This window comes from Corvus kubaryi, unplaced genomic scaffold (genome assembly GCF_017639235.1).
Source record: "Corvus kubaryi isolate FWS band 111438036 unplaced genomic scaffold, C.kubaryi_AGA036_p1.0 37270, whole genome shotgun sequence".
Classification (NCBI taxonomy): domain Eukaryota; kingdom Metazoa; phylum Chordata; class Aves; order Passeriformes; family Corvidae; genus Corvus; species Corvus kubaryi.
Window position 1 is genome coordinate 1884268 of NW_024581083.1, and position 24463 is coordinate 1908730.

Here is a 24463-nt window from a genome sequence, read left to right on the forward strand (position 1 = left end):
TACAGCTACAGCACGAGCCACCAAACCCTGACAAACACCCTATCAGCCCTGCTGAGCTCTCCCCTTCCCTCCTGCACTCACAGGTACACATCTAGTGTGTGGGGCACACAGGCCTCATGGGCAAGAAGTCAAGCCAGATGACATAATTATGAGTTGTGGCAGATGCTTCCACTCATACCATTTCTCTTACAAAACCAAATAGTTTTTCAACCCAGCATTTTGCAGGAGAACCTTGGAGTCAGATTTTATTTTCAATGGCTTCTATGTTTCAATTTTATTTTTTCTTTACACAGCATTTCTTCATTTCTTGTTTGAATAAAACTCAGTGCTCATTATGTATCAGGATGTGCTGCACAGACCAGGATAGGAAATGAGCTAAAGGCACCTCAGGTCCAGCTGTGACACTGGGGTAGCTGTAGATAAGGAGTTTTGAGGAACTCAAACTTCCAGCAGAGCTGCTACTGGAACTCAGAAGACTGCTGCAAGAATCCCTGCCAGGAGGCTCCACATGATGACATACAAGCTTCTTTGTTTTTAATGAGGTCATCCCATTCTCAAGACAGATGATGATTATTTTTAAACTTTAGCACAGAAAAACCTATCACTTTGCTGTAGTCCTAGAAAATTTGTCTGCAATCTCCTCCTCACAAAGCTTTTAAAAATAGACTCCTACACATTTATTACTCAACGTGGTGATCCAGCCCTCAAACACACCGGGGCTATTCATCACTATAGTAACTATTTTCCCTGGGAGCATCTTCTCTCGCTGCAGGGAGGATTGCCTTTGGAGGCTGGGGGTGTGGCCATGAAGAGGCCCTGTTTTATGATCTTGCTGGCAAAGCTTTTCTCCCCCCATCTCCACACACCTGTGCATGACGAAATGCTCCCTTGGATTCCCACTCCAATGGCAGTTTAGGCAAGAGGCAATGGGAACAGCTCACCCCTAACAGCCAGGATCCTCAGCAGTGACACAGCAAGCAGCTCCAGGCCAAGTGACACCTCAGTTGCACCAAAACCTCACCAACTGCAGGGGAGTTGGAGGGGGAGACCTCTACACCCAGAGGAGCAGAAAAGCCCAATTCAGGACCACCATCAGCAGAGGGGAACCATGAACAGGAATGTGCTTGCCAGGTAACAAGGAGAAGCTTCTAAGAAGTGATCACAAATTTCAAAAGTATACTCCAAGGAGTCTAATGAGCGATCAAATATGACACTTCAAAGTTTTGGAAGGCAGACATTATGCCAAGACCCACACAAAGGCCCAGTCACCTTGAACTTATAGTTGCCTCAAACACAAGTCATTTCAGTGACTGCCAGTGTGTGGTCCTGGTCTTGCTGTGAATAAAGGGTAACAGGGAACGGAATTACACTCTTACAGTAAAATGGGGTCAAGTCTGAGAAAAACAGCGTATTTGAGGCAGTAAGTATAAACCAAACAAATTTGCTTAAACTTCAACATAAATATTACCAAGAGAAATGGCTTAAAATAAACAACACATCTACTCAAACTGCAGAGCTGTTTGCTTTTCAGAAGTGGTTGCCTTCGTTGCCGTGGTTATTGAGCATCTTCTCAGCCTCCCGAAGAGCTCTTTCATCTTGTATTTCCTCCTGACCCCTGATGCTTCATGCATTCGGCCACCTCTAGGATACGCAGGTACAACATCTATCTTCAGAGCTCATTTTCCAAGCTATCATAATTTTAAACATTTTTATTGACACTCAAGAACTCAATGATGTTCTTTGGCCAGGCCCTGAGGGTAACCTCTGTACCTCATTAAGGTGATCTTGAGCTGTGTGTAATTTGCCAATTAGACCCTCTACTGCTTTCACATGAGCAGGTAACACCCAAATTCTTCTTTTATACTGAAATTAGTCACATACTGCCCAAGTAGATTCTCCACAAAAGAAATCAGGAGACACCAAAGACACCTGAAAGTCAGGCACCAGTCTGTATTTCAGGTATTCTGAACACAAATGCATTTATACCTTTAATAGCAATACATTTCTATTAGTCAAATAGAGTCACAGAAGCATTAAGCTATATAATACACACAGTTTATGACCCCATCAGGCACAAAAAGTATGCCTAAAACACCAGTACAGTCAGCTGCTTGTTTGTTCTATCCACATCTGAAAAGGCTCTACTTTGCACACACTGACAGTCTGTTTGCCTGTGTATTTCTTTTCAGTACAGATCATTTACCTCTGGAAGCAAAGAACAACTAAGTTATTTGCAAGGAGAAGGCTATCAAAAACCACTCGAAGATTTTAGATCATTCCCAGTGATTAACAAACCGGTTCTGCAAGCAGGAGGTCAGTCATACCTTCTTAATCACTCAAATGCAAAAATTCCTGGGATAGTTCAAGGTTAAAAAGTCAGGAAATGGGAGATGAGGCTTCTCACAACATTAACTTGCCTGCCAGCCTCTATATCCTGCATGCTTTCCTGAACCAATTAAGCAGAAAATATATAAAAGAGTGAGGTACAACTTGATGAGAACAGTACAACACTACTGAATAAAAAACATGCAAGAGTTGGAATTTAACCATGCAAATAATTCAAACATCTTTAATTTTAAGTAGCTGAAATTGGTTTTTAAGTTTGCTTTCAGATCTTCTAGGATGAGAAGCAGCCTTGTCACCTGCACAGCCTGAGTAGACTAACTAAAAATAAGTCAGCTTGCTCTTCACTTGGAAGCTCAACTGTTCTTGAATAAGGGGACTGGTCACTTCAGAGTATGGGGTAAATTGCCTACCAAGCATCCAGAGCAGTCAGACTAGTTCCTTGACATATTTGGGAGATTATGAACGGGAAGGCTCATCTCTGCTCTCACAGCCTGCATTCCTGCTTCCCTGAAAGGCTGCCTAGTGTGGGTGGCAGCAGTTTATATTGGCAAGATGCCTCAAGATAAGGAGGTGTATAGGACAAACTCCCCCCACAGTACAGCTCCTAGAGCAGGGAACCAATAGCTACTGTCAGAAAAAGATAAATATTTGACATCTCAGCAAGGAGGTAAGTATGGAAAGATTGCCCTACCTCAGCATGCAGGAACACGTGCAATGCAGTGAGCACTGGGCTGACCATAGGGACAGGGATGATGGGGAACAGATTGGGGATTCACTCCACAACTGGGCTTCATCAGACACTGAATTTACACTTCATGTACAGTGATTACAAACTGAACTCTTTCAGAAGAAAAGCATGCTGCTGTACTTCTCACCAGTGTGTTCTATCCGTGAACAGCAAATGCCTCCTGCAACACTGTCAGCTCCTTTGCCCTTTATTCACATGACATTTGAAGTGACAATAGACAACCCCAGGATGGCATCACTAGACTCATCTAATCTCCCCAGTGCAGAAAACAAGCACTGCTAGTATGGAAACCTATTTGGAAAAGACAAGCGAAGCACAGGAGATTGTTTTACATGCACATGGTTTGCATGCTGCTCCCTGGTTCACCTCCTGCTAGCACTGGGCTAACTGCTCATCCATACAGCAGCTTTGGCAGGGCTGCCTGCTTGCTCTTTCTGCATTATAAACGTTCTGACTGAGTTATACAGCTATTTGATGGTCCCAATCCCAAACAGGCTCTCTGGTCTGCACCCTTGCAGAACACAGTCTAGGCAAGCAGCAGGGCATCACCAGAGCATCTTCTGCTCCTTGCCCTAAGTCAGATCAGCTGTAGCCACTCAGCTCCTATGCAATGCCTAGTTCAGAAAACATCACAGGCTCTGATCTGACATCAGCCTGCCACCTCAGAAATCATGGCCAGATAGAGCAGAATCCTGCTGCACAGAGGAAACTACCAAGTCACATGAACCATCCCCAAGGGGTCTCAGGGCACTCACAGGGCCCCTGCAATGCCACTGGAAACTCAGCAGTACCAGGTATGAACAGGAGTATTTCTGGCTGCCTGCAAGAATCAGAGGAGATGCCTGGTCAAGATGGTATCAGAGCAGTGGAGAACACAGAAGAACAAAAATCCTTCTGCTTGAAAAGCAACTGTGAATTCAAGATACAGAATACTTACCTGAGCATAAGCACAGCCCTGCAGACTGTAATCCATGCCATTCCTGCAAGAGGGGCAAACCAAAATTATTTCAACAGACTCAGCCTTGTGAGTTAGCACTGAGGAGAGCCTTTGGAAAAGAAAGTATGGCAACTCACTTCTGATCCAAAGAGAAAGCCCAGGTTACACAGCCCTCAGCTCATGAATGCAGCACTGCTGAAGCACAGAAGCACCTGGAATTCACAATATGAGCTTTACGACCTGCTACTGCTGCTGTAAGTGTTGAGGCAATGTGTTCTCAGACCCTGAAAAGCCATACTGTATAAAAATGAACAGAAATGTCAGAACAAGAAGAGATGTCCAGAACAACCTTGTGAGAACAAAGCTTTAGGAGATGTAGGGTTAGAAGGTAAGAGTATAAAATTAATAGGTTTAGTATCTTTTTCATCCAAAGTAACAAAGCCTTGATTTACCATGTAGTTAAGCCACAAAAAAAAAATCATGCCAAACTGTGCTCATAGGAGAACTGTGCAAAGCACTAAACATAGCTCAGTACTTCACACATTGCAAGGAAGTCGATACAAATCAACAACTATTGAAGGCTGCTCATGCATCTGAGGACAGCAAAAGTGAGATTTGCATCACCAAGTGAGTTTGATTGATTTACTCTTACAAACATCATTCATTTTTAATGATCACTATGAACATACTTTGCCAACAGATCAAACTTGTGTTAACATGGAAGTTATAATGCCACTTGCTCTCTTGCATTCCCTTTTCCCACCTATCTTGGGTAGTTTAAAGCCCACTTAACAGTCCTTCTGCCAGCTCAGAAGTGGCACAAGCTAGCTGAGGATTTGGTTTTTCAGTTATTCCTCAGCTCAAAACAGACAGCATTTCTTTCCAGTAAGCAAAGACTCAGCATACATATCACTTCATCACTGCTGCTCACACTTCATGCTCCAGATATGTGTCAGAGACACACCTTACATAGTCTCATTAGTAATATTTAGCTACTATTTTACTTTAGTTTATGACCAAGAGCACAGGACCCTCCTTCCTTCCAAAGGAACAACGCTCCTCTTTCCAGTGTAACCCTGCTGAAGGTGGCTAAACCCACAGATTGTTTGTGTCTTTTTCCTATCTCTGTACTCCCCTTCTTCCATACATATGTAGTAGCTACATGCCTCAGTCAAGCTCCTGGCTTGTCTGACAGCAGAGACACCAGCTTCACTACCACCATCCTAACTGCTCCACATTGAAAAGTGAAGGAGGTGAATCCCAACAAACAGGTTGCATTTCATCCCAGCTTTACAAGCCAGATAACCCCAAAGAAAAAGGCCAGAGATACCAGATTTGTCTTAATCAAGTATTGTGGCAAACAAAAGCTGAAGCCACGGCACGAAGCTCAGAGCAATGAAGAAGCTGGCCAGCAAGGCCACCAGCTTTGACAGAAAAGGTGTGTTCACACCATCCTGTGCTTTGTTCAGAAGCAGGCTCTGGACACGCAGCACAATCTCTGTAACCCCACTAGATACAGCACATGGCCTGTACCAACCCTGATAACTCTGCCACTCAACAGGAACACATACTATTTCCACAGGAACATCAGAGGTGGTGGCAAGACTACTCATTGCACTCCTCAGCAAGCTGATTCAGCTCATTCGACAGGGAAATGAGTCTTCATGTACTAAGCAATGGGACTGCCCCTGTCAGCAGGGGCAAGTTCCACCTCCCTTGGGCTGAGGCCACACCATTCCACAGGACCTAGAAACAAATGTCCCAAGGTCATTAATACACATCCAAATTCCTAGTACACACCTAGATCCTCTAAAACTGAAAAAAAAAAAACCCCTGAATTTCTTAAGTGAGATAATGTTTTATGCAAATGCCCTAAGCTAAGCATTTAGAAAGGAATTATTGAAGACACCAGTAAGTGCCTGAATTTCTTCAACAAAAACACACATTACACAAGGGTATGTTCCTATAGCCATGGAGAAAGACAGGTTTTATTCTATCCTTGTCAAGAGGAAAAAAAATCCACCACAAACCAATGAATTTAAAGTATCTGCTTCTAAAGCTGCAGCGCAGCCTCAGCAACTGAAGTGCCACAGTTACAATCAAGCTGCAACAATACTTAGATTTCTTCAGGAACGCAGCATTTTTCATTTTACAGCACATATTCATAGTAGTAAGTGTTGATTACTTTTTCTCACTAGAAGGATTGCTTTATCTGTACAGTGTCACTTTCCTGGGACATGCTTCAGGATTAGAAGCACCCAAAAAGCATCTTAGAAAAGGATCAGTTTCTAGGAGATGCAGTTATTTAACCTGAATTAGCATGTGACTGTACAAGTACACGTGCTAGCACAGGGGAGAGAGGGAGAATTGTGTTGGATCCACAGCACAAAGACATCTGCAACTGAGCCAGGCTAATGGTTTGTCACTTCTGTAAAAAGCATCTCTCCCACCTTACAACCTACACAGCTTTTCCTTGCTCCTCTTCCCAGACCAGCAGCTCTGCACCCTCCAAGCCCTCCCACAAGCTGCTTCAGTTCAGTAGAGCAGAGCAGCACGCAGACCGTCCTGACCGGTGCATTCCCAGTTGGGTTAGGGGGACTCAGCAGTGGACAGCGTGCCAGGACAGAGGAGCATCAGGAACAGAAGCAGCACCGGGGAAAACCACAACCCCCCTTGCTGGTTGTGATGAGCTGTCTGGCTGCTCAACAGATTTCTGGGCTCCAAACCCATAGATAAGGTTCACCTGCCACAGAATCATAATTAAACCTGCTCCTCTCAAGCGGCCCACCTCCTCCGGCTGCCAGCACTTGCCTTGCTACCACCTTCGGGCTCATTATTACTTATAAATGCACAGAAACAGTCAACTCCAGAAGCCGATCCCTTCGATTCACACAGCCTGGGCCCCCCGGCAGCCCTTGTGGGGACAGCCGGGCTGTGGGGAAGCATCTCCCGGCGCCGTGGCCGGGGCCGTGCAGCCGCAGCGCTCGCTGTCAGCCCGGCCGGCCGGGCGCTGTGCGCGGAGGAATGTGCTCCCTCACTGCACCTTTTCATCTCGATAAGGATTTTCAAGGTCATGTTCGCTCCCCTGCCCGCTCCTCCCCGGCTCCAATGAAATCCCAAGCACGCAGCCCTGGGCCCGGTGCTGCTCCCACCCTCGGCGTCTCCCGGACACCGGCACAACCTGTCGCATTCCTGGCGGCAGCACAGCCCACCCTTCCCTCCGCCGGCACCCGCTCTGCTCCCGGGGCAGCAACACCTCTGTCCCTGTACGGCAGGGCTGGGAGAGCTCTGCAGTGAGCCTTGTGACCGCCACGATTAACACTTCTGAATTAAGTATTCCAAGTAAAACCAGGTTCCAGTCTGGGCCAATGCCTAATCAAACTCACGGGCCAGGAGAGGGGCTCTAGTGGTAGCTCAGGCTGTGCACACTGAAGCACTTGGCTGCACGATCTGCTGAGCCTGTCTTCAAGGGCACTGCGTGGGGACTGCCTTTGGGACAGCCCCTGTCCCCACAGCCGCAGAGCAGCCAGCCAAACCAGCCCAGCATCAGCAGCCAAGGGGGAAGAGCCGCTGCCAGCCCAGGGCTCAGGGAAAGGCAGAGGTGGTGGCACTGGGCCTGGGAAGCCCTTCTCCTCCGGGCACAAAGGATGCAGCCCCCTCTCGTATGCCCAGCACTGATCACTGCATGGATACAAGAAGCTTAAGGACCCGCATACACTCCCTACGCCACACAGGATTTTTAGGGAGCTACTGGAGAATCACACACGCTGCCAGCTTACAAAGCCAGCTAATTATACAATCTGTTAAGCATGTATGCGCACACAACAGTGCTTTGAGTCATTAGAGGACGGGATTTATACTTCACTGCACGCATCTTGCTCTTTGTGAGTGAGTGCCTGGATACAGCCAAAATGAACACAAGTATCTGGAATGTCTGCAGCTCGCAGGCCAGCGCATCTGAATACAAAGCTGAGCCCTGCAAGGCTCAGACTGGCTGCCGTGACCCTCAGTTGCACATATCACTTCCCCAAAGATGGGTAAAATCTTTACTGCCTTTTTTATCACTCTGAGCATCTGGAAACAGACTGCAGCATAATGTTTAAGCCATATTCTGAAGCTGTAATATAGATGTTAGAGAGGACACAGCAGCAGTGCAGGTGATGGGTTGTGAGGACAAAGAGCTCGACATCAGAGCCCCACAATGGGGTTGTCCCGGGTTTAATCCCGGCAGAAGGGGCAGAGAGACCGTGGTTCCTATGGCAGCAGCCACTCCTCGAGGGCTGAGCCCACGCCAGATGGAGATCCCTGCCCTAGGTGTTTGCCAGACAGAGAATGCTGCAGCACACCAGAGATGCCTGCTCCTTTCAGTCATCACCAGTTCATTTCCTGGTGCCCAGTTTTGCTCTGCAAGGCAGCAGCTCTCCTCGGAGCACCCCAGGTGAAGTGCCCAGCGGCCCCAGATCTCGGTTCAGATGAGGGCTCCCTTCCACACTGCACGTGGCCAAATCATCCAGGTGCTTCTTATGCAAAAACTGAGAGCATTAGCTATGTTTTTCATGGATAATATGATGTTTCTGGCAATTCTTGAATTTCTTCTGCTGAGGATTTCACTTCAGCTTCCCAAATCGCTAAATATCCAGCATAACATGCCAAGGAGCTCTAACCACCCCAACTGGCTTCATCCACTTATCATGGCTACATCCTGTGGACAGCCCTATCCCAAGCAATCACATACCTAGAGCTTATGCTAACTTTCAAAAGGATGTATTTGGCACTGGATTTTCCATTTTTACCTTCTGTGTATTGCCATACTGCCTATTATTTAATGTGAACTCCAAAATAGGATTTTAAGCATTTGGTGCATAAGGCACAGAATATTATTTTGGGGCTTTGTAACAAGTGAAGCCAAACCACCTCCGTTTTCACATGTCTTTTCTTCCCTGCAAGTTGAGGGAAGCAGCAGAAGGCACAAATCTGTAAGAGCCTCAGCTTTGTCTTGGAAAATAAAAGTTGGTCAAAATAAGATCTTGAAATCTAGTAGAGGCCACACAAACCTAGCACAGTAGGAAAATCACATTTCTTTGTGTTGTGCCATATCGAACCCCAGCTCCTGTTCATCTGTAACAAAGTATTTTCCTTCTCTCAGTTTTCAATGCATGGGATGTAGTCAGGAAAAGAAGATGGTGAGCTACACCTATTCTCTCCCCACAAAATAAAGCCCTCTTTGTAAAGCAGCCTGGAAAACAAGTTGCAGGATCTGCAGGTGCCTTAAGGCACAAGACATTTTACTCCTGAGATTTTCTTGGGGGCCTAGAATGCCCCAGGCCACCAGCACCTTCCCCTAAAATTTAGAAAGCAAGGTTCTGCAAAACAAGCTACTTCAAAGCTAGTCTTCTCTATGCATAATCCAATTTTTTTATAGCTCACATTGTTAGAAAGACATTCCTGTCCAGCTTACCTCAGTTGTGCTTTCCCTTCTTCCATCGAAGTGAAAAAAGGAAGAAGCTGGGGATTTTTTTTTTCAGACAGTGTAAAGTAGTATTTCTTGCCAAGATCCCTCAGTAACACTTTTTCTCCATCACTACCAGGTTTTGTAGCCTTTATATATGCCAAGGGATAAGAAGCAGCTGAATGAGTCAGTCTCCCTCAGTCAAAACCAGTATTTGTTGCAAGACACTTGAGGTAAAACTAAAGCAGCTGGGGAGGTGGAAAGTGTTATCTGAACACCCACTCCTCTGTGGGTACAGAAAACTAGGAATTCAGGAGTACAGCCTGCACACACCATGTGTGCTGCTCTTCAGGCAAACCACACCAGGCACTGTGCAAGTCATCAGTTGCTTGATCTGGCCTCAGCTGAAGCTTGTTTATAACTCACTGAAGCTGCTCCAATACAACCATCACTGTTGCTCAAGGCAATTACCTAAAATATCTCAGCTATTCATTTTCATCCTTACGTCAAAGCTGTGGTTAATGGATCTGACACTGTGCCTTACAGTACCGTACACCTGCTATTAAGCAAGCCATCATGAGAGCTTACAGGTTTGAAATTTGCTGCTTAACTCAGTACTGCTTCACCATCAGCACCTGAATGAAATGCAACCCCCATGCCAGCAATTTTTTTTTCAGCAGTGTCACCATGTTACCCTTTTTATTCATTTCTGCCCACACGCTGATCTGCACCGCCAATGCAGAATTCACAACGTGTATATTAACTTGCTGCCACCAGCTCAGCTAAATAAATCATTATCCACAGTTCAGCTCACCTGCAAAGACCAAGCTGAAATTCTCTGACGAAGTACTGCCCTTACCTTGTCTAGTAACTTTAATCTAATCTAGAGACTGATCCAGAGAGCCAACTTGCTATCAAGTTCCAAAATCAGTGATGAATCTGCAGAACTATTAAAAACACAGACCTTAAGGGCAGAGGTATTTGAACACTCCTCCTTCTCACTAATAATGTCCTTTATTCAATGTCCTTCTAATAACTGCCACATCAATGGCATAAACAGATGCTTCTACTGTTCCAAAGCAGTGAAGACAAAGGGCGGTGGTACTGCAGAAACGGCAGTGCTCAGGATGAATGAAATGTGACATTGAAATTCTAGCAGCACTTCAGAGAAAATATTGAGTGTTTTGCTAGGCTCCCAAGCAACCACATGCTGAGCAAGGCCAACAAGCAGGTAAAATGGTGCCTCCATGCAATGCAGAAGATACAGGGAGGACATCCAGAAAGCAGCACATACCTTTCCAGGTGTCACCTTCATCGTGTCGCAGCAGATGGAATTACAGCCCACAGTGCAGCACTGAGAAAGCATCAATCTGATATTTAAGCTGTCTGCTTTGAAAGACAAACTACAAGTGACACAGCTGCCTGGCTGAACCCACACTCACCAGCCGTGCTGCCAGGCAAGCACAGCACAACTGCACTGACAGCAGCTCAGGAGTGAGCCACGACTTTCCAGGGGAACCATGCTTGGTAGGAAGGTCACTCCCACCCCAACATGCTGCTGCTGCCAGAGAGTCCTTGGGCTGTTCCAGCTTACTGCAGCAGCAGAAACTGTGTCCAGAAAGAGAGGGAGCAGTTTTCTGCGTGCCAGCAAACTCAAGTGAGGAGTCAGATGGGCACCTGGGCTAAAGGAATGGCCACCTCCCACAGCAGGATGGCTCAGTCACTCCTCACTGCTCCAGCCCTGCCAGTGGGGCTTGTGCTCAATCCCACAGCCAGAACCAACCTCTAGGGCAAAGATTTTTACTTCTTTCACCAGCAAAATTACAAGTGGTTACAGTACTGTAAGCAATGGATCACTGCACCCTTCTGAGATCGATCCAGAGGCAACCACTTATGGTTACTAAAACGGGGGGGGAATCAAATTCACCTCCCACCCAGCCTCTACCTGAACAGCACTCATTTAAAACATGGGATTTGTTAATAATTTTATCTCTTCTAGCTTTCCTCATCAACATATAAGAAAAAATACTGAAATAAAAACAGCTCATACATCTGGTCACAGTAATCAGAAACACACACCTCACACCAGCCATTCCCCTGTGTGCATCTGAACTGCTTGATGGGTGAAGTGTTCACCCTATGAAGCCAAGAAATCACCAACTCTGGAGTTAGCTTAAGGAGAACCGGGTTTGTTTAGCTCAGTTTTGTGCTTTCTACAGAACTACAGCCATTCATGTTCTTCAAGTATTCAGGGCTACATCTTCACACCCTTATGTGACCAGCCACCAGCTTAGACACACTGCTGCTCTGACATGGCAGAGGATACAAATTCTCCCTGCTCATTGTAAAAGCAACAGCTTTTCAGAGTTACCTGGAAACACTATTTCAAATCAGCTGAAGTACAGCTTTGTACAGCAGAGCCCCCAGGCACAGAAGGGACAGTGCCTCTGCCACATGCCCCCTGATCACAGCACAAGACAGCAACAGGGGGATCCAGGGCTCTTCTCTGATCACCAAGGAGCAGAAACTACCTGTGACTGAATGAGAAAAACAAGTAAACAGGACTAAAAGGGCAATTTGCTACACTTGTGCCAGCCAGAAAAATGCATATACAGTCTTTAGTGAGTTGAGTGCATTGCTCTGTCTTCTTGTTCAGCTCAATCAAAGCATCCCGCAGGTGGGCTGTTACAGAGCAGGAGCAGGGAAACTAAATCAGACAACACAATTTTCAACGAGGGACTAACCTCAGTGGGGAAGAAAGAACACAAGAACTCTGCTGGCTTCTCCCATCCAGCATTGATGTACTTTATATTCTCCCAACACAAAACTGGGCACAAAGGATAAAGAGCTCATAAAGCTACCAAAAGGAGCAATTCCAAAATGAGCCATCAGGAACACCAAGAGAGGACAGCAAGAAACACTTTGTGATGGTCCAGATACAAGAATAAACCACAGCTTCCCCCAAAGGGTATACAGGGAATTTACCTAGATGGAACTGAACAGGCTTAGGTCCAGTTTTAAGAACTGAGAACAGCTCTGGTTCATTAGTGATTGCCCAAAGCAATACACAAACACCAGCCACCACAGAGGTCCAGCGCTATGTGGCCACCACTCTGCTGCACAAGCAGAGCAGCTGGTGGCTGTAGAGGGGACATGGGGCTGCCACTTCCAGCCGTGAACGGATCCCGAGGAAGGTGAGGGCAGGCACAGAGCACAGAATCGCACAAGTCCCAACCTTATCTTATCACAGTGGTGTTAGAGGCACAGGCTGAGCTCTGTTTGCTCAGCAGGATGCCTGGCAGTTGCCATCCCATTTGCAGACTATCATTTAGTGCGATGACTGACAGGCAAGATAAACCAGTCGCATCACCACACCCTACCCAGGAACACAGCACCGTCCCTGAGCTCTCATCGGCTGCAACACAAGGTGCAGGAAACAGTTATTTACAGCAGTATTTTTCCCCATTCATGATGTTAGAAACTATATACTTTGGCTGTTACTAGTTTGATTCTTTACTTACCTGTGGGATATGAAAGTTTAGATAAAGGTATTTGACATTAAAATCAGTTGAGAAAAACATCCTAACAAGTTCCTAAGCCTATTTGCTTTTCTTACCACGACAGGCTTTACAATACTTCTTGCAATTCTCTGCTTCATGCTTTGTTCAAAACTTCCTGATTATACTAATAAAATAAAGCCCAAAGCACACCAAAAATCTTTTAATAGAGTCAAAATTAAAGTATCAGATCTATTACACCACCCAGCCTTTCCCCTCCACTGGAGAAGCATTAGAGCCTTTGGACATCTCATTTCAACAAGAAGGTTATTTAGTTCTTGAGCTTGGAGTAAAGTATTTAATCACCAAAGGATTTGCAAATTACACATGAATATGCATGTAGCACTTCTCGCCGTGACATAAATCCTATTGTATATTTATGAATGGATTGCTTTGCCTCCAGCTTCTACACGTATATAAACACAGGTTTTAATCTTCAGTTCTTTCCTCCCTCCCTTCTTTTTAAGAAGTTGCTTAAACAAATTTGCATTTTTGGAATCTATTACCTACAGCGTATTTCTTGCCTCTTTTTTTTTTTTTTTAACTCCATAAACCTCCTTCTCCCATCAGGCAAAGTGCTTCCTTATAAAAGGCTTTAAAGACCCTGTAAACATGGCCATAAGGGAAATAAGCAATAGTGTTATACAGCTTGGGAGAGAAAAAGTTGAAGAAACAATCACTGGAAAAAGGAGTGCACCAGAGCTGGGAGCATAGAGGTATAAAATGACAGGCCAACAGCTTGCCTTTGACTGCAAAGACACTAGCTAGGGGGGAATAAACCCTCCATAAAGATGGAGAATACATAATAAAACCGTTGTTGTGAAATCCCTAATTCATACTGACATAACTCCATTATTTCCTACACCTTTGAACAGGCATCTAGGCTGGTCACAAAGCAGCTGGACCAACACAGCATTTCAGCCTGTGTTCAACAAAAAGAGGTAAGAGACAGTACTGTCATTCAGAGAGTTGTTGCCACGCAGCTGCCCAACTACTCCAGACAAGTAATTCAAACAATAAAGCCTTTAATGGGCATTGTTAAAATCATTAAACTTCGGTTATTTCACTGCAAACCTGTTCTGCATTAAATCTGACTGCAAAGGAACACTTACCAACATGCCACACCATCAGAAGCAAGTGCCACAAGCAAATTTCCAAGCAGAAGGTTTATGGGTGTGAACAACCACTTGGGCTGTTCTCATTTTTGTTACTACCCACGGCAAAACCCCAACACGCAGGAGCCAACTGCACCAAATGCCACCTTCTCTCAAGGACCAGGTGCCACCTGGCTCTGTTCAGAAAACCAGAGCAGTCTCCATGCCCATCTTGCTGCCTGGGCCTCTAACAGCAGCCACGGACACACGATGGGACACTGTCTGACACAAGACCAAATCCTGCCAGCCCCAAACAGGCAGGTCTAGACCAGGCTGTGAACTGCAGCGTGCTCAGCTGCAGGCATGTATTCCTCCACCAGTCGAGGGATCTTCTCCCAACAGGAAGGAATAACAACCACAGCACCTGACTCAAACCCCACTGGAAAGGAGCCCCAGCCCGGCCAAGCTACTGAAGATGCAACACGACTTGTCAGAGCTACCATCCAAACCTGCAGGAGCCTGCATCTGGGGAGCAGATAGAAAAGAAACTAGGAAGCACTCTGGGGTATTAGCTACAGACTACTGGACAAATAGAGAATAAAGATGAGAAAATTCAACACAGAACATTTGCTTTAGGGATAAGAGTGGCATTTACAAAAGATGTGTGAAAACAAGCCTGAGTGGAGGACTCTGTGTGACCAGTTGCAAATTTGTCTTTGCAAACTAAGATTTTTATCCATGCAACCCTTTTGCAAATGACCACACCAGGCTCCTGCCATGCACCTCTCCCCTTCCATCCACACAATCTCCTCCTGAAAAGACATCTTAAAAAGGAAGTGAGGAGTACTGCCCAAGGAATATAAGACAAGCAAACAAGATGTGTTTTAAGAAAGTTTTCACATTTAGGTTATGCTTTCATTAGCATCAGGCAGATGATGGCAGATACCTTCTAAACTGAAACATTATAAGCCAGTCGTATGAGAAACTCACCATGGCTGCCACACAGCAGTCTATGAGTAATTAACAGATGGCAGTGTATCTGCCTTTATTCAGAATTATAGACCAACTCACCTGAGTTTTCACATCCAAATTTAAAAAGCAAAACATAGAAAAGTTAAGTCTAAGATATCTTACAAAACTTTAGTGCCACAGAAAACCATGGCACATGGCAGCAGCCATGACGTTTTACTTCCCTGCACACACAGCTTAAAATAAGACAGAATAATACTCACTGAGGACTGCAAAGAGATCTCTTTGCCAGACATATCGGCCTAGGTCTAGAATACTGAAAACCATTTTGAGAACTAGCTGTCAAACAGCCTAAAGCCTTCTATGCATGTGTCCGTACAAGAATTAAACAGTCCCATCGAGGCAATAACTTGTGTTAACTCTGATGCTTAGACCTTGTGGTGTGAAATTCTTACCAGTGACATAAGAAGAGACAAATAGCAAACCTGGCTTACTGCCTTGCTGGCTGACAAGCTATTTAGGTTAGCTGGATGTGGAGATGACTTCAAGGAATTTCAGAAAAATCTAAACAAGTGGGTCAACTGACAGCTGAAGGGGAGAGAGACCAGATGTTGAGCAATGTTGAATAATATACTGAACAGGAGAGTTTAACCTCCTTACTCTCTGCAGGGTTAACATACCACTAATCAAATACACCTGAGCATCACCACATCCATGCACCAACAAAAAAGCCTGTTCAAAGTGATGATTTAATTTCAAGTTTAACTATGCCAAAACTCTGCAATACCAAATATTATTCATGCTAAGAATATTTATTTTTTTTTAAAGACACAATCAGTATGAAAAGCTCACCCGGAATTAGATACAGTATAGGTCATCCTAATTTAAGTCTTACAATTTTTTCTAAAAATACCCAGCACCACCCAAGACAGGCCACCAGACTGAGATACCTCATAGGAAACAGGCTGGATAATTTGCAGAGCTGCATCACATGTGACAGCCAAATACTCTCCATTATCATCCCCACCCAAATCCCCTTTGAGATAATTTGGATAAGCAGCTCAAATATATACTCAGTGTTTCAAACAGTCCAACAATGGAGCAAGTGTCCAGGATGAAGATGTCAGGAGATGACTCCTTCTGTTCACTCAGGGGTCAGGTGCCGTGCTGTAACAGGTTTCTGCTGCCAAGCCATGGAGCCAGCCTGCCTGAGCCCCTCAAAGGATGTCCCCTGGGATTCATGCACTGGATAGTCTGGAGGCTGCATGGCCAAGGGGATGGCCTGTGCAGCTATGCCACCAGCATGTCTTCTAGCAGCTGCAGAGGCTCAGCTGGCTCATGGTATCCAAAGCTATGCCTAGCACAAGCAAAATTATCCACAGTACGGCTTCACAGGACAATTCTGGGGTTGCCTACATTTTCCTGTGCTGCTTGAAGGGTCCAGAAGGTTATTTTACCCACTGGTGTTCCTCTGCAGGCCATCCTCCCTGTGGATGTGGATCCTGTTGTGAAGGATGAAATAGCAGAGAGCCTTCTCCTTGGCAGGGGACTGCCCTTGTACTGAGTACAAGGCTATTAAGGCAGTTGAAAGTCACATATGAGAAATCTGCAAGATGTTGCAGGGTCATTTAAGCAACAGTTTCACTTACATTTCGGTTCAAAGTAGCTGTGTGACCACCTTACATCTCAACTCCGCACAGAGCAGATATGAATGACTGCCTTTTGCAAATCAATACTGTTTATTGCGTGCTTTAAATCAATAAAGCTCCCTCCATAGAGTACATTCTTCTAAAATAGTAATTAGGCATTTGAGGAGAACTGAACAGTTTCACTAAACAATACCATTAGTCCTGAAACATCAGTTTGACATCTCAGCCAGAAAGCACTTTTTGAGAACTAATTAATCCCTACAGCACCTCTATGAGATTGAGAAAGCAATTCATCTGTTTTTCAAATGTGTTGGGTACTTATGCTGCAGAACATCGTGGCAGGGGTGGAAGCCGTAAGTATCAGCACAAACTGAGAACAAACCAAGCCAGGAGAACCCATCCAAGAGCATGAAAAAACCAGAGAACACTGACAGCTGTAGGATTTGGCTTCTTTGCATCTCCCTATTACACACCAAACCTCCTGTGACTATCTGGAGAGTCTTCCAGATGCCACTTCACTGAATGAGTGGCAGTGAAAAGCAGTTATTTTTCTGCAGGGAGCAGTTTTGCCCACTGTTTGTTCAGCCAATTATCTATGCACGTAGCTTTAAAGGGAGGAGGGAGCAGTAACCTTAGGCTCTGTGAACAAGAACTGAGCTTAAACTGCTCAAATAAAGCCAAGTCCTCATTACCACAAGCAAAGCACGTAACCTTACTAAACAGGTCTCATGGATGGCAACCAGCCACCATAAGAAGTACTTCTCTCCAAGGAAGTGGTCAATCTGCATAGCTCTCCTACAGGTGTAGGCAGTAGCACTAGTCTACATACCTCCACCTGACTCTGCCAAGCTGCTGCCACCCCTCTTTATTGATTAATTATTTCAGCTAACACTTGCCCTGCTGGTGCAACACTCAAGGCTGCCAGGTTCAGGCAGCCCCAGCACAGAGAGATCAGCAAGGCTTTTCCAAGCCAGCTGTATGGTCTCTCCCTGAGAAAGACCTGAAGGTGTCCCATACAACACAACCGAGTGTCAAGCCCAGCCCAGGACATTTCCCTCGTGTCAGACGTGAGCTCAGCAGTGCCCGTGACGCATGCAGGAACACGCTGTGGGGCAGTGACGCTGCTCGGAACGCTGAGCACAGAGCAAGGACAGCCCTGGCAGCCTGCAGCCACCTCCAGGAGCACACAACAGCAATCATTTACTAATAGACTCCTCCAGCAACTGAGATTAGAGCCAGTCCCAAAAGGTGGAGTGGTGAATCAGTGACAGGACCCCCCTGAGCCACCTAGCAAACATCACTTCTTTACGTACAAGTTATTTCATTAAACTCCTTTGGGCAAATCTTCCCATGTCTTCCAGTAAATTTTCTGGCACAATCCAAAGGAATTTAAATCAAACTCAGACATGGAAAATTTTGCTGCAAACTCATCTTCCCATAACTGTGCTAGCTATGAAGCTGCCCTGTGAAGAGTATCTTTAGGAGATGCTCTGCCTCATTGCTTGTTTCACACAGGCTCCAGCAAGTGAAAATCCATTCTTCCTGTAAAACTTGATCAGCAGTCATGGGACAGAGCTAAGCACCTGGGAACACCTCCTCAGCTGGGCTGGCAGAGAGCCCGACCAGGTCAAGTGCCTGGGGACAGTTTCACAAGTGCACCCTCAGCAGCATTCCTGGGTTGCCACCAGAGCCAGCCCCACTCCCACTGCTCCAAGCCTTCCAGCTCAGCCCCAGCTGTGCCACCACAAGCTTCTGCACAAGTATGCACAACCTGGATCAACTGTTTCTGTAAAATGAACCAAGACAGCAAAATGACATTTTTCAGCCAGACCAGCTTGCAGACCTCACTCCCTGCACTGATCCAGAGTTTTACCCTGGCAGCAGCAGCTTAAGGTGTCCCAACAGCAACAGCACCAAGCACCTGCCCCAGGTGCCCAGCACTGCAGCCACCTCTCCCCTGTCATACCACATCTTCTGGAATTTACTGGCCAATTTCCTGCCATTCCACTGGATGGAGATCAAGATAACTACTCTGATATGAAAATTTATGACCTACATATTGATTCCATTGCCAAATAAGTTTCCAGTCACTGGCAATGTCACTAACTTTACATGCTGTCAGTTTTTGAGGCTAAATTAAAGGAGTGAACTTGTGAGCAAGATGACCTTGCCAGAGCAGAAGATGAAGCTCAACCTACATATTTCTAAACAATGTGATTTATGAAGATTTCTTCAAAAGCCTTTCTGATCTTTTAAGATCAGAATTCCCCAAGATGCATTAAAAAGCTGCTGAGCTGAACAAAGCCTCACATTTCTCTTTTTTTTTCTCATGTTCCACAGGGAAGATAAAATAATGCTTTTTGTCATTCTAAAGCCATTACCAACATCCTCTGTCTCTATACACGTGTGCATACCACACGTTTAGCAGTGATGGCCTTGTTAAAAACCATCACGCCTGTTGTTTCCAGTTCCCTCCCCAGTGTGAGGTGAGCTTACACAACTGAGGATGCACACTGGCTCTGAAGCTAGTCCCTGTAGTCTCCAAAGCATCCAAGACAACCTAAACTGGCTTGTCTGGGCAGTTCAGGGGAAAAAAAGTCAACCAAAAAACCCCCCAAAATAATAAAGTCTGTTTTTTTATAACTGCAGCGATGTGATGGATTTCAGCTCCAACTCACTTTTCCCAGCTGCAGGTGCATCCTGACCTAACTCTTGGTACTAATAAATTAAAATAATTTCAAATATCACAATAATCTTACTTGCTGTCCTTGTCTCCCTCTATATTAGCACCTACATAAACCAATGACTATGGAAAAAAGTAAGAACAGCACAAATCCTACACATTAGGACACCTGCTCCCAGGGATGGCATTTGGATGACTTTGAAGACTGAGTTTTTGTCACTCACTTCTGTACTTGTGCAAAATGGTCATCAGCAGTTTCTATGGGCACACACTGAGCTGCCTGCTCCTTATAAAGCAGTCAGCTATTTTGGGGAATGCAAACATGAGAAAGCAGCAGATTCACATATATATGACAGGGTGCTTAGCTAGATATCAGCAAAGAAAGGCAACAACAGGCATCAAACTAGCAGCCTTCAGCTGCATGACCTATGCTGTTGGCACTGATGAAAGAGCATTTCTCTCCCCTGGTTTTTCTATCTTGGAGAATTTTTCTCTCTTCTCCTTATGCTTACTGATTTTCATCTACAGAAGAGCACAGTGCCTTTTGTTCCTGCTGCCTTTCATTGCCCTCCCTTCTTTCAGCCCTTTTATTTTGAAGGATTCTCACATTTAAGTTGGCTATAGCAGCTTTATTCCAGTCATTAAAGTTATTCTACATTTAAGCAAGTAATCCAAGGAGTAGACAGTTACATAGGAAATTTTAGCACAATGCTCACATTTCTAAATCTTTAATAAAGGCAGTTTGTAGACCAAGTGTGCAGAGCAGACTGGGGATGAAAAGTTTAAAGATCAGAATAATGCAGAGGAGACAATACTCTGCAGCATTTCACATAAAGCCTAGAAGGGCATGGCTAGATGATGGTGCTCTCTCTATGATATACCTGACTTTTCTCCACTAAAATCCTTGGGCTCAGCAAAGCTGAATCTTCCTGAGTAAATAGGTGGTCCTAACTATTTTAAATACACATGATGCCACATGCATTGGCCCTCAACCTTGGCAAATCTCTCCACCAAAGCTCTGCTTTGGAGGTGCAGACTGGAAAAACCTCCATGTGGAGTAGGAAGGGAATTTATGTACCAAATGCAGAATCTGGGCTTTCATTTAACGAAAATCTCCCAGCCCTTTATAGCAACAAGAGCCTTCAAAGAAATGAAGGGCTGTCAGCTAACGCACTGCTGCCTCCCAAAACTGAAAATATCTGATGCTGTTTAGTAACTTCACCAAATTTAAGCTACAATTGCTCCTATTTCAATAGCTTTCATTCTCAGCAGGAGTCCAGTGATAGAAGTGAAATGAGAAGTTCAGTCAGCTCCATTTAAAATAACCTAGAAAAAGCCACTTACACCATCAGGCCAGTAGGAGAGTACAACACAAATATTCAAGAGTGGGACATTATCAGGCATCACCAAATTTTCAGTGCATCCTGAAGTTTCTGTGTTGAATGGCAAGGAGAAGTAAAAAATTTTATCCTCTTACAAGAGGATACTTACTTACAGTCTGAAGGAGAATAGAAGTTCACCTAAACCTAGCACAAAGAGCCCAAGGGCAGCACAGCACTGGAACAGAGATTCCCATCTCTAATCCTCACTTCTGATGAAAGCTGAAATCTCACTCAGGGCACTCTGTTGTTCAAGTGATGCTCATGCTGATGCTTAAGAACAGGCAGTAGCTGGTGCTAAAGTCTTGAGATACCACTGGTATTTTCTCTTTGGCCACCAGCACAGCAGCTTCCAGAGCAGATGCACCCTCTGTGTTAAGAAAGCAACTGAGACAGCTCTCTGGCATGATTTACCAATTGGTATGTACTGGTGCAGACCTGAAAGGCTGTGCTTAGCTTTAAAACTAAGAATGACAAATTTTCTCCCCCAGCTCAACAAGGTTTGATTTCCCATCACACTGTACTCAATTCCTGAATTATCTAATTACAAACAGATCTACAAAAAAAAGTCAGCTATGTGAGCTTCCTCTTTCAAAAGGGAAAACACAGCAGGGTTTTGGTTTTTCCCCCACCTGTTCAGAAGAATTGCCTTAGAGCTTTTTAACCTGAAATTCCTGTAATATGAAGTACCTTGATTCTTTTCTGTTACACCACACCACAGGGACAGCAACAGTTAAATCACAAAATTCTTCAGATTATTTAATCTTAGATGATTTCCCAAAATGCTCCAACATCCACAGGTTTCCCAAGACTGCCCTGAGTCTTAAAAGGCAGGAGGTAAAAGTGCTCTGACATGCAGTTGCTCCAACCAAGATTCCAGGCACCTGAGCATCGCTCAGGTCAGCTCTACAGGACACTGAGATGCCACTAGGTGCCAGCGACCTCTTCCCAGCAAAGCCTAACAGCCCCTCTCACCAACAGCCCATCAGCAGGACTGGAGTGGAAAAGCACCAGCCCAGCTTTTGATTTTACAGCCCAAGGCCAGCTGAGGTCCCCGCTTTCACCCCCTTCCTCCCCTTTCCTGCTGCAGATCCCACAGCCAGGTCTACTTCCCTGGCAGCCTGTTAAACCAGCCTCAGCAGGACTACAAACCTGCTGTCACAAACAATGGGATGGCCCAGGCCCTGAAGCTAGATGGTATGTATCCCCCCTGCTCATGTTAATTTCCACTAAATTAAGCTAGAATGAAAGATTTAGGGAAGGTTTAAAAACCTGTGTTCTTTCATTACCAGTTGCTACCTGCTGAATAAACTGATCAGATTTACAAAGGTCCCCACTGACACTGGGTTCAGAGTGAGCCCTAACACACACATCTCCTCCACATTCCTCAAACTTGCATTTCTACAGCCATGTTACCCAATATCTATTGCTTTTTGCTGGGTTACAGACAGAATGTGTAAGCACAGCACCCAGAGCACTATAGCAAATTCACAAACAAACATCTCAGCTGCAGCAATATTAAATACGACTTGTAAAAGGCTACGCTTTCAAACATTTAAACTTAAAATACAGTGATAAAGTTCAGTGCTCAGTGTGTAAATCCAAGTTCACTCCCCTGCACGAAGCAGACATCTTATGACCTGAGCTGCTCAGAAATCTCCCATCCCCTGGTTTTCACTGCAAGTGGTAATTACTTGGAAGAGAAACTTCTTTCCTGTATTGCAAAGGAGAATTTCAACCTATAAAAGCTCATGGTCCACCAGATGATGGGCAAGTGTTGGGTCACATAGTGGTTCTAGTGTGGGCCAATAAAATCTTCAAAACCTTGCAGATCTTCAGGGGCAGTGTCCAATGCAGGCTGTTTCCTTGGCAGCACTACTGGAAGATGACTCAGATGCAAAGCTCATCAGGGCCACGTGTATTCAAGTGTATTTTTATGTGTACAACAAGTGTCATGTGATAGAAGTTATCAGTATGTGTTTGATTATGCTCCTCTATCAGTGGTGAGCAGGTAATGATTCTGCGACAGCTCAGTACACACGGCTAAATAAGGCACCCATTTAGTCATTTCTGTCACTCTTGAATCACTAACCAAGGACATACAGGAATTTTTATAAGCCTGCATTAGGGCTATTAGATTTCTCACGTCTTCATTCTCTGAACAAAATAAGGATGCCAGGAAAGCATTCCTAATTTAAGCTTCCATCAGCTTTTACGAAGGTTAAAGAAACACCTTGGAACAAAACTGTTACTGTCCCTTCTCAACCACATTCCTAAAACTGAACCCCAAGACAAGTTCCCTGGCTGGCAGCAGGTTACATTTGTGTATAGTACACACAAGGATTATTCCTGGAATGCAGAACACTCCTTGAAATCTTGTAAAACTGGACAATCATTCACTTCCATGCTTAACGAAAAATCCATCTAAGCAAACGGAGCGAAGGCAAAGTCCTGACATCCCACCAAGAATGGAAGCCCCTTCAAGGAGCTGATCACTGAAGCAAGGGGAAGAAAGGAACACAAATTCAGAAATCGCACTTTCTGCCCCATAACAAGGCAAACACTCACTGTCAGATGGGGAAGCGTGTGAAATTTATCAATGACAAACTGCATAGTTCAGATGGTTGGCATTTCCAACTCACTAGGATGGATTTTCCAGTTCCTGTTTCTGGCAACTTCAGCTAAAAAAGCATTAAACAAGAAATTTAAAAACTTCTGATTTCAACTGTGATCCAGTAATTGAGCTTCCTGCATGTTAGAGCTCCCGTGCTCTGGCTCACCATGACTGCCTCAAGCATGGAACTACAACATGCTAGGACAGAGTGTTGCTTGGAAAACGACCTCGTCTTGAGCAGCACCCTGTTTTCTGTTTATCTTACTTTTTTAAAGTGAGCGATGCAGGAAAAGAACTACTCAGAGCAAGTAGGAGCAAGGGGATACCGCAGGGAAGAAGGCGGCAAAGAGGGGCGATCAGAGACACACCCTGAAGTCAGTGACCTCCGCGATGGCCAAGCTCGATAAGGCCACGCAGCTGCTCGCAGAGATGGGCCCCGATGCAGGGCAGGGCCCGCCGACACCTCTGCGACCCCACCTTGTCCCTCCGCACCGCTCCGAGCCACCGCCGCTCCTCCGGCGTGCCCCGGGCGGGCTCCCAGCCCCGCCAGGGCCGCATGGCCGCGCCGACCGCAGCGGCGGAGCAGCGTGCGCTGCGAGTCCGCAGCACGGCTGGGGCCGGCCAAGGAGAGAGACCACAACTGCAATAACACAACTCGCTGAGCCCCCTCCATCTCTCCCCTCCCCTCCCGTGCAGCCGGCAGGCGCCACTGCCCGGCCAGGCCCGCAGGTAACGCCACCGCCGTCCCGCCCTGCCCTCCCGTGCCGCGGAGCCCGAGCGGAGCTGGGGGATGGCAGCACGTACCGGCCGGGCTCACGGGGAGCCGCGCCGGGCTCTCCGCGCACACCGGGACCGCGGGGTCCCCGCCCGCCCCCGCCCCGCCGCCGCCCACCTGTCGCGGGGGTCGACCCAGCTGGTGGTGCGGCTGCCGTGGTCGATGTAATACACCTTCCCGTCGTAGTCCCGCGCCTCCTCCCAGCCCTCGGGCAGCGGCAGCTCCTTCCGCGGCATGGTCCGCACCGCCGGCCGCGCCGCCCC

At 45.9% G+C, this 24463-nt stretch overlaps 1 protein-coding gene across 2 annotated transcripts in view; it reads right to left on the reverse strand.

Moving 5' to 3' along the window:
* The window catches only part of WWC1 (WW and C2 domain containing 1), a 66737-nt gene extending 42274 nt beyond the window's left edge, over positions 1 to 24463 (reverse strand). The window contains exon 1 of one of the 2 annotated variants that reach the window (XM_042025396.1): positions 24318 to 24463. In XM_042025396.1, the coding sequence (XP_041881330.1) occupies positions 24318 to 24436 (119 nt within the window). In that variant the 5' untranslated portion in view covers positions 24437 to 24463. Of the gene's footprint in view, positions 1 to 4031; positions 4055 to 24317 lie in introns of those variants that run through there. The other variant, XM_042025397.1, reaches the window with a different exon arrangement.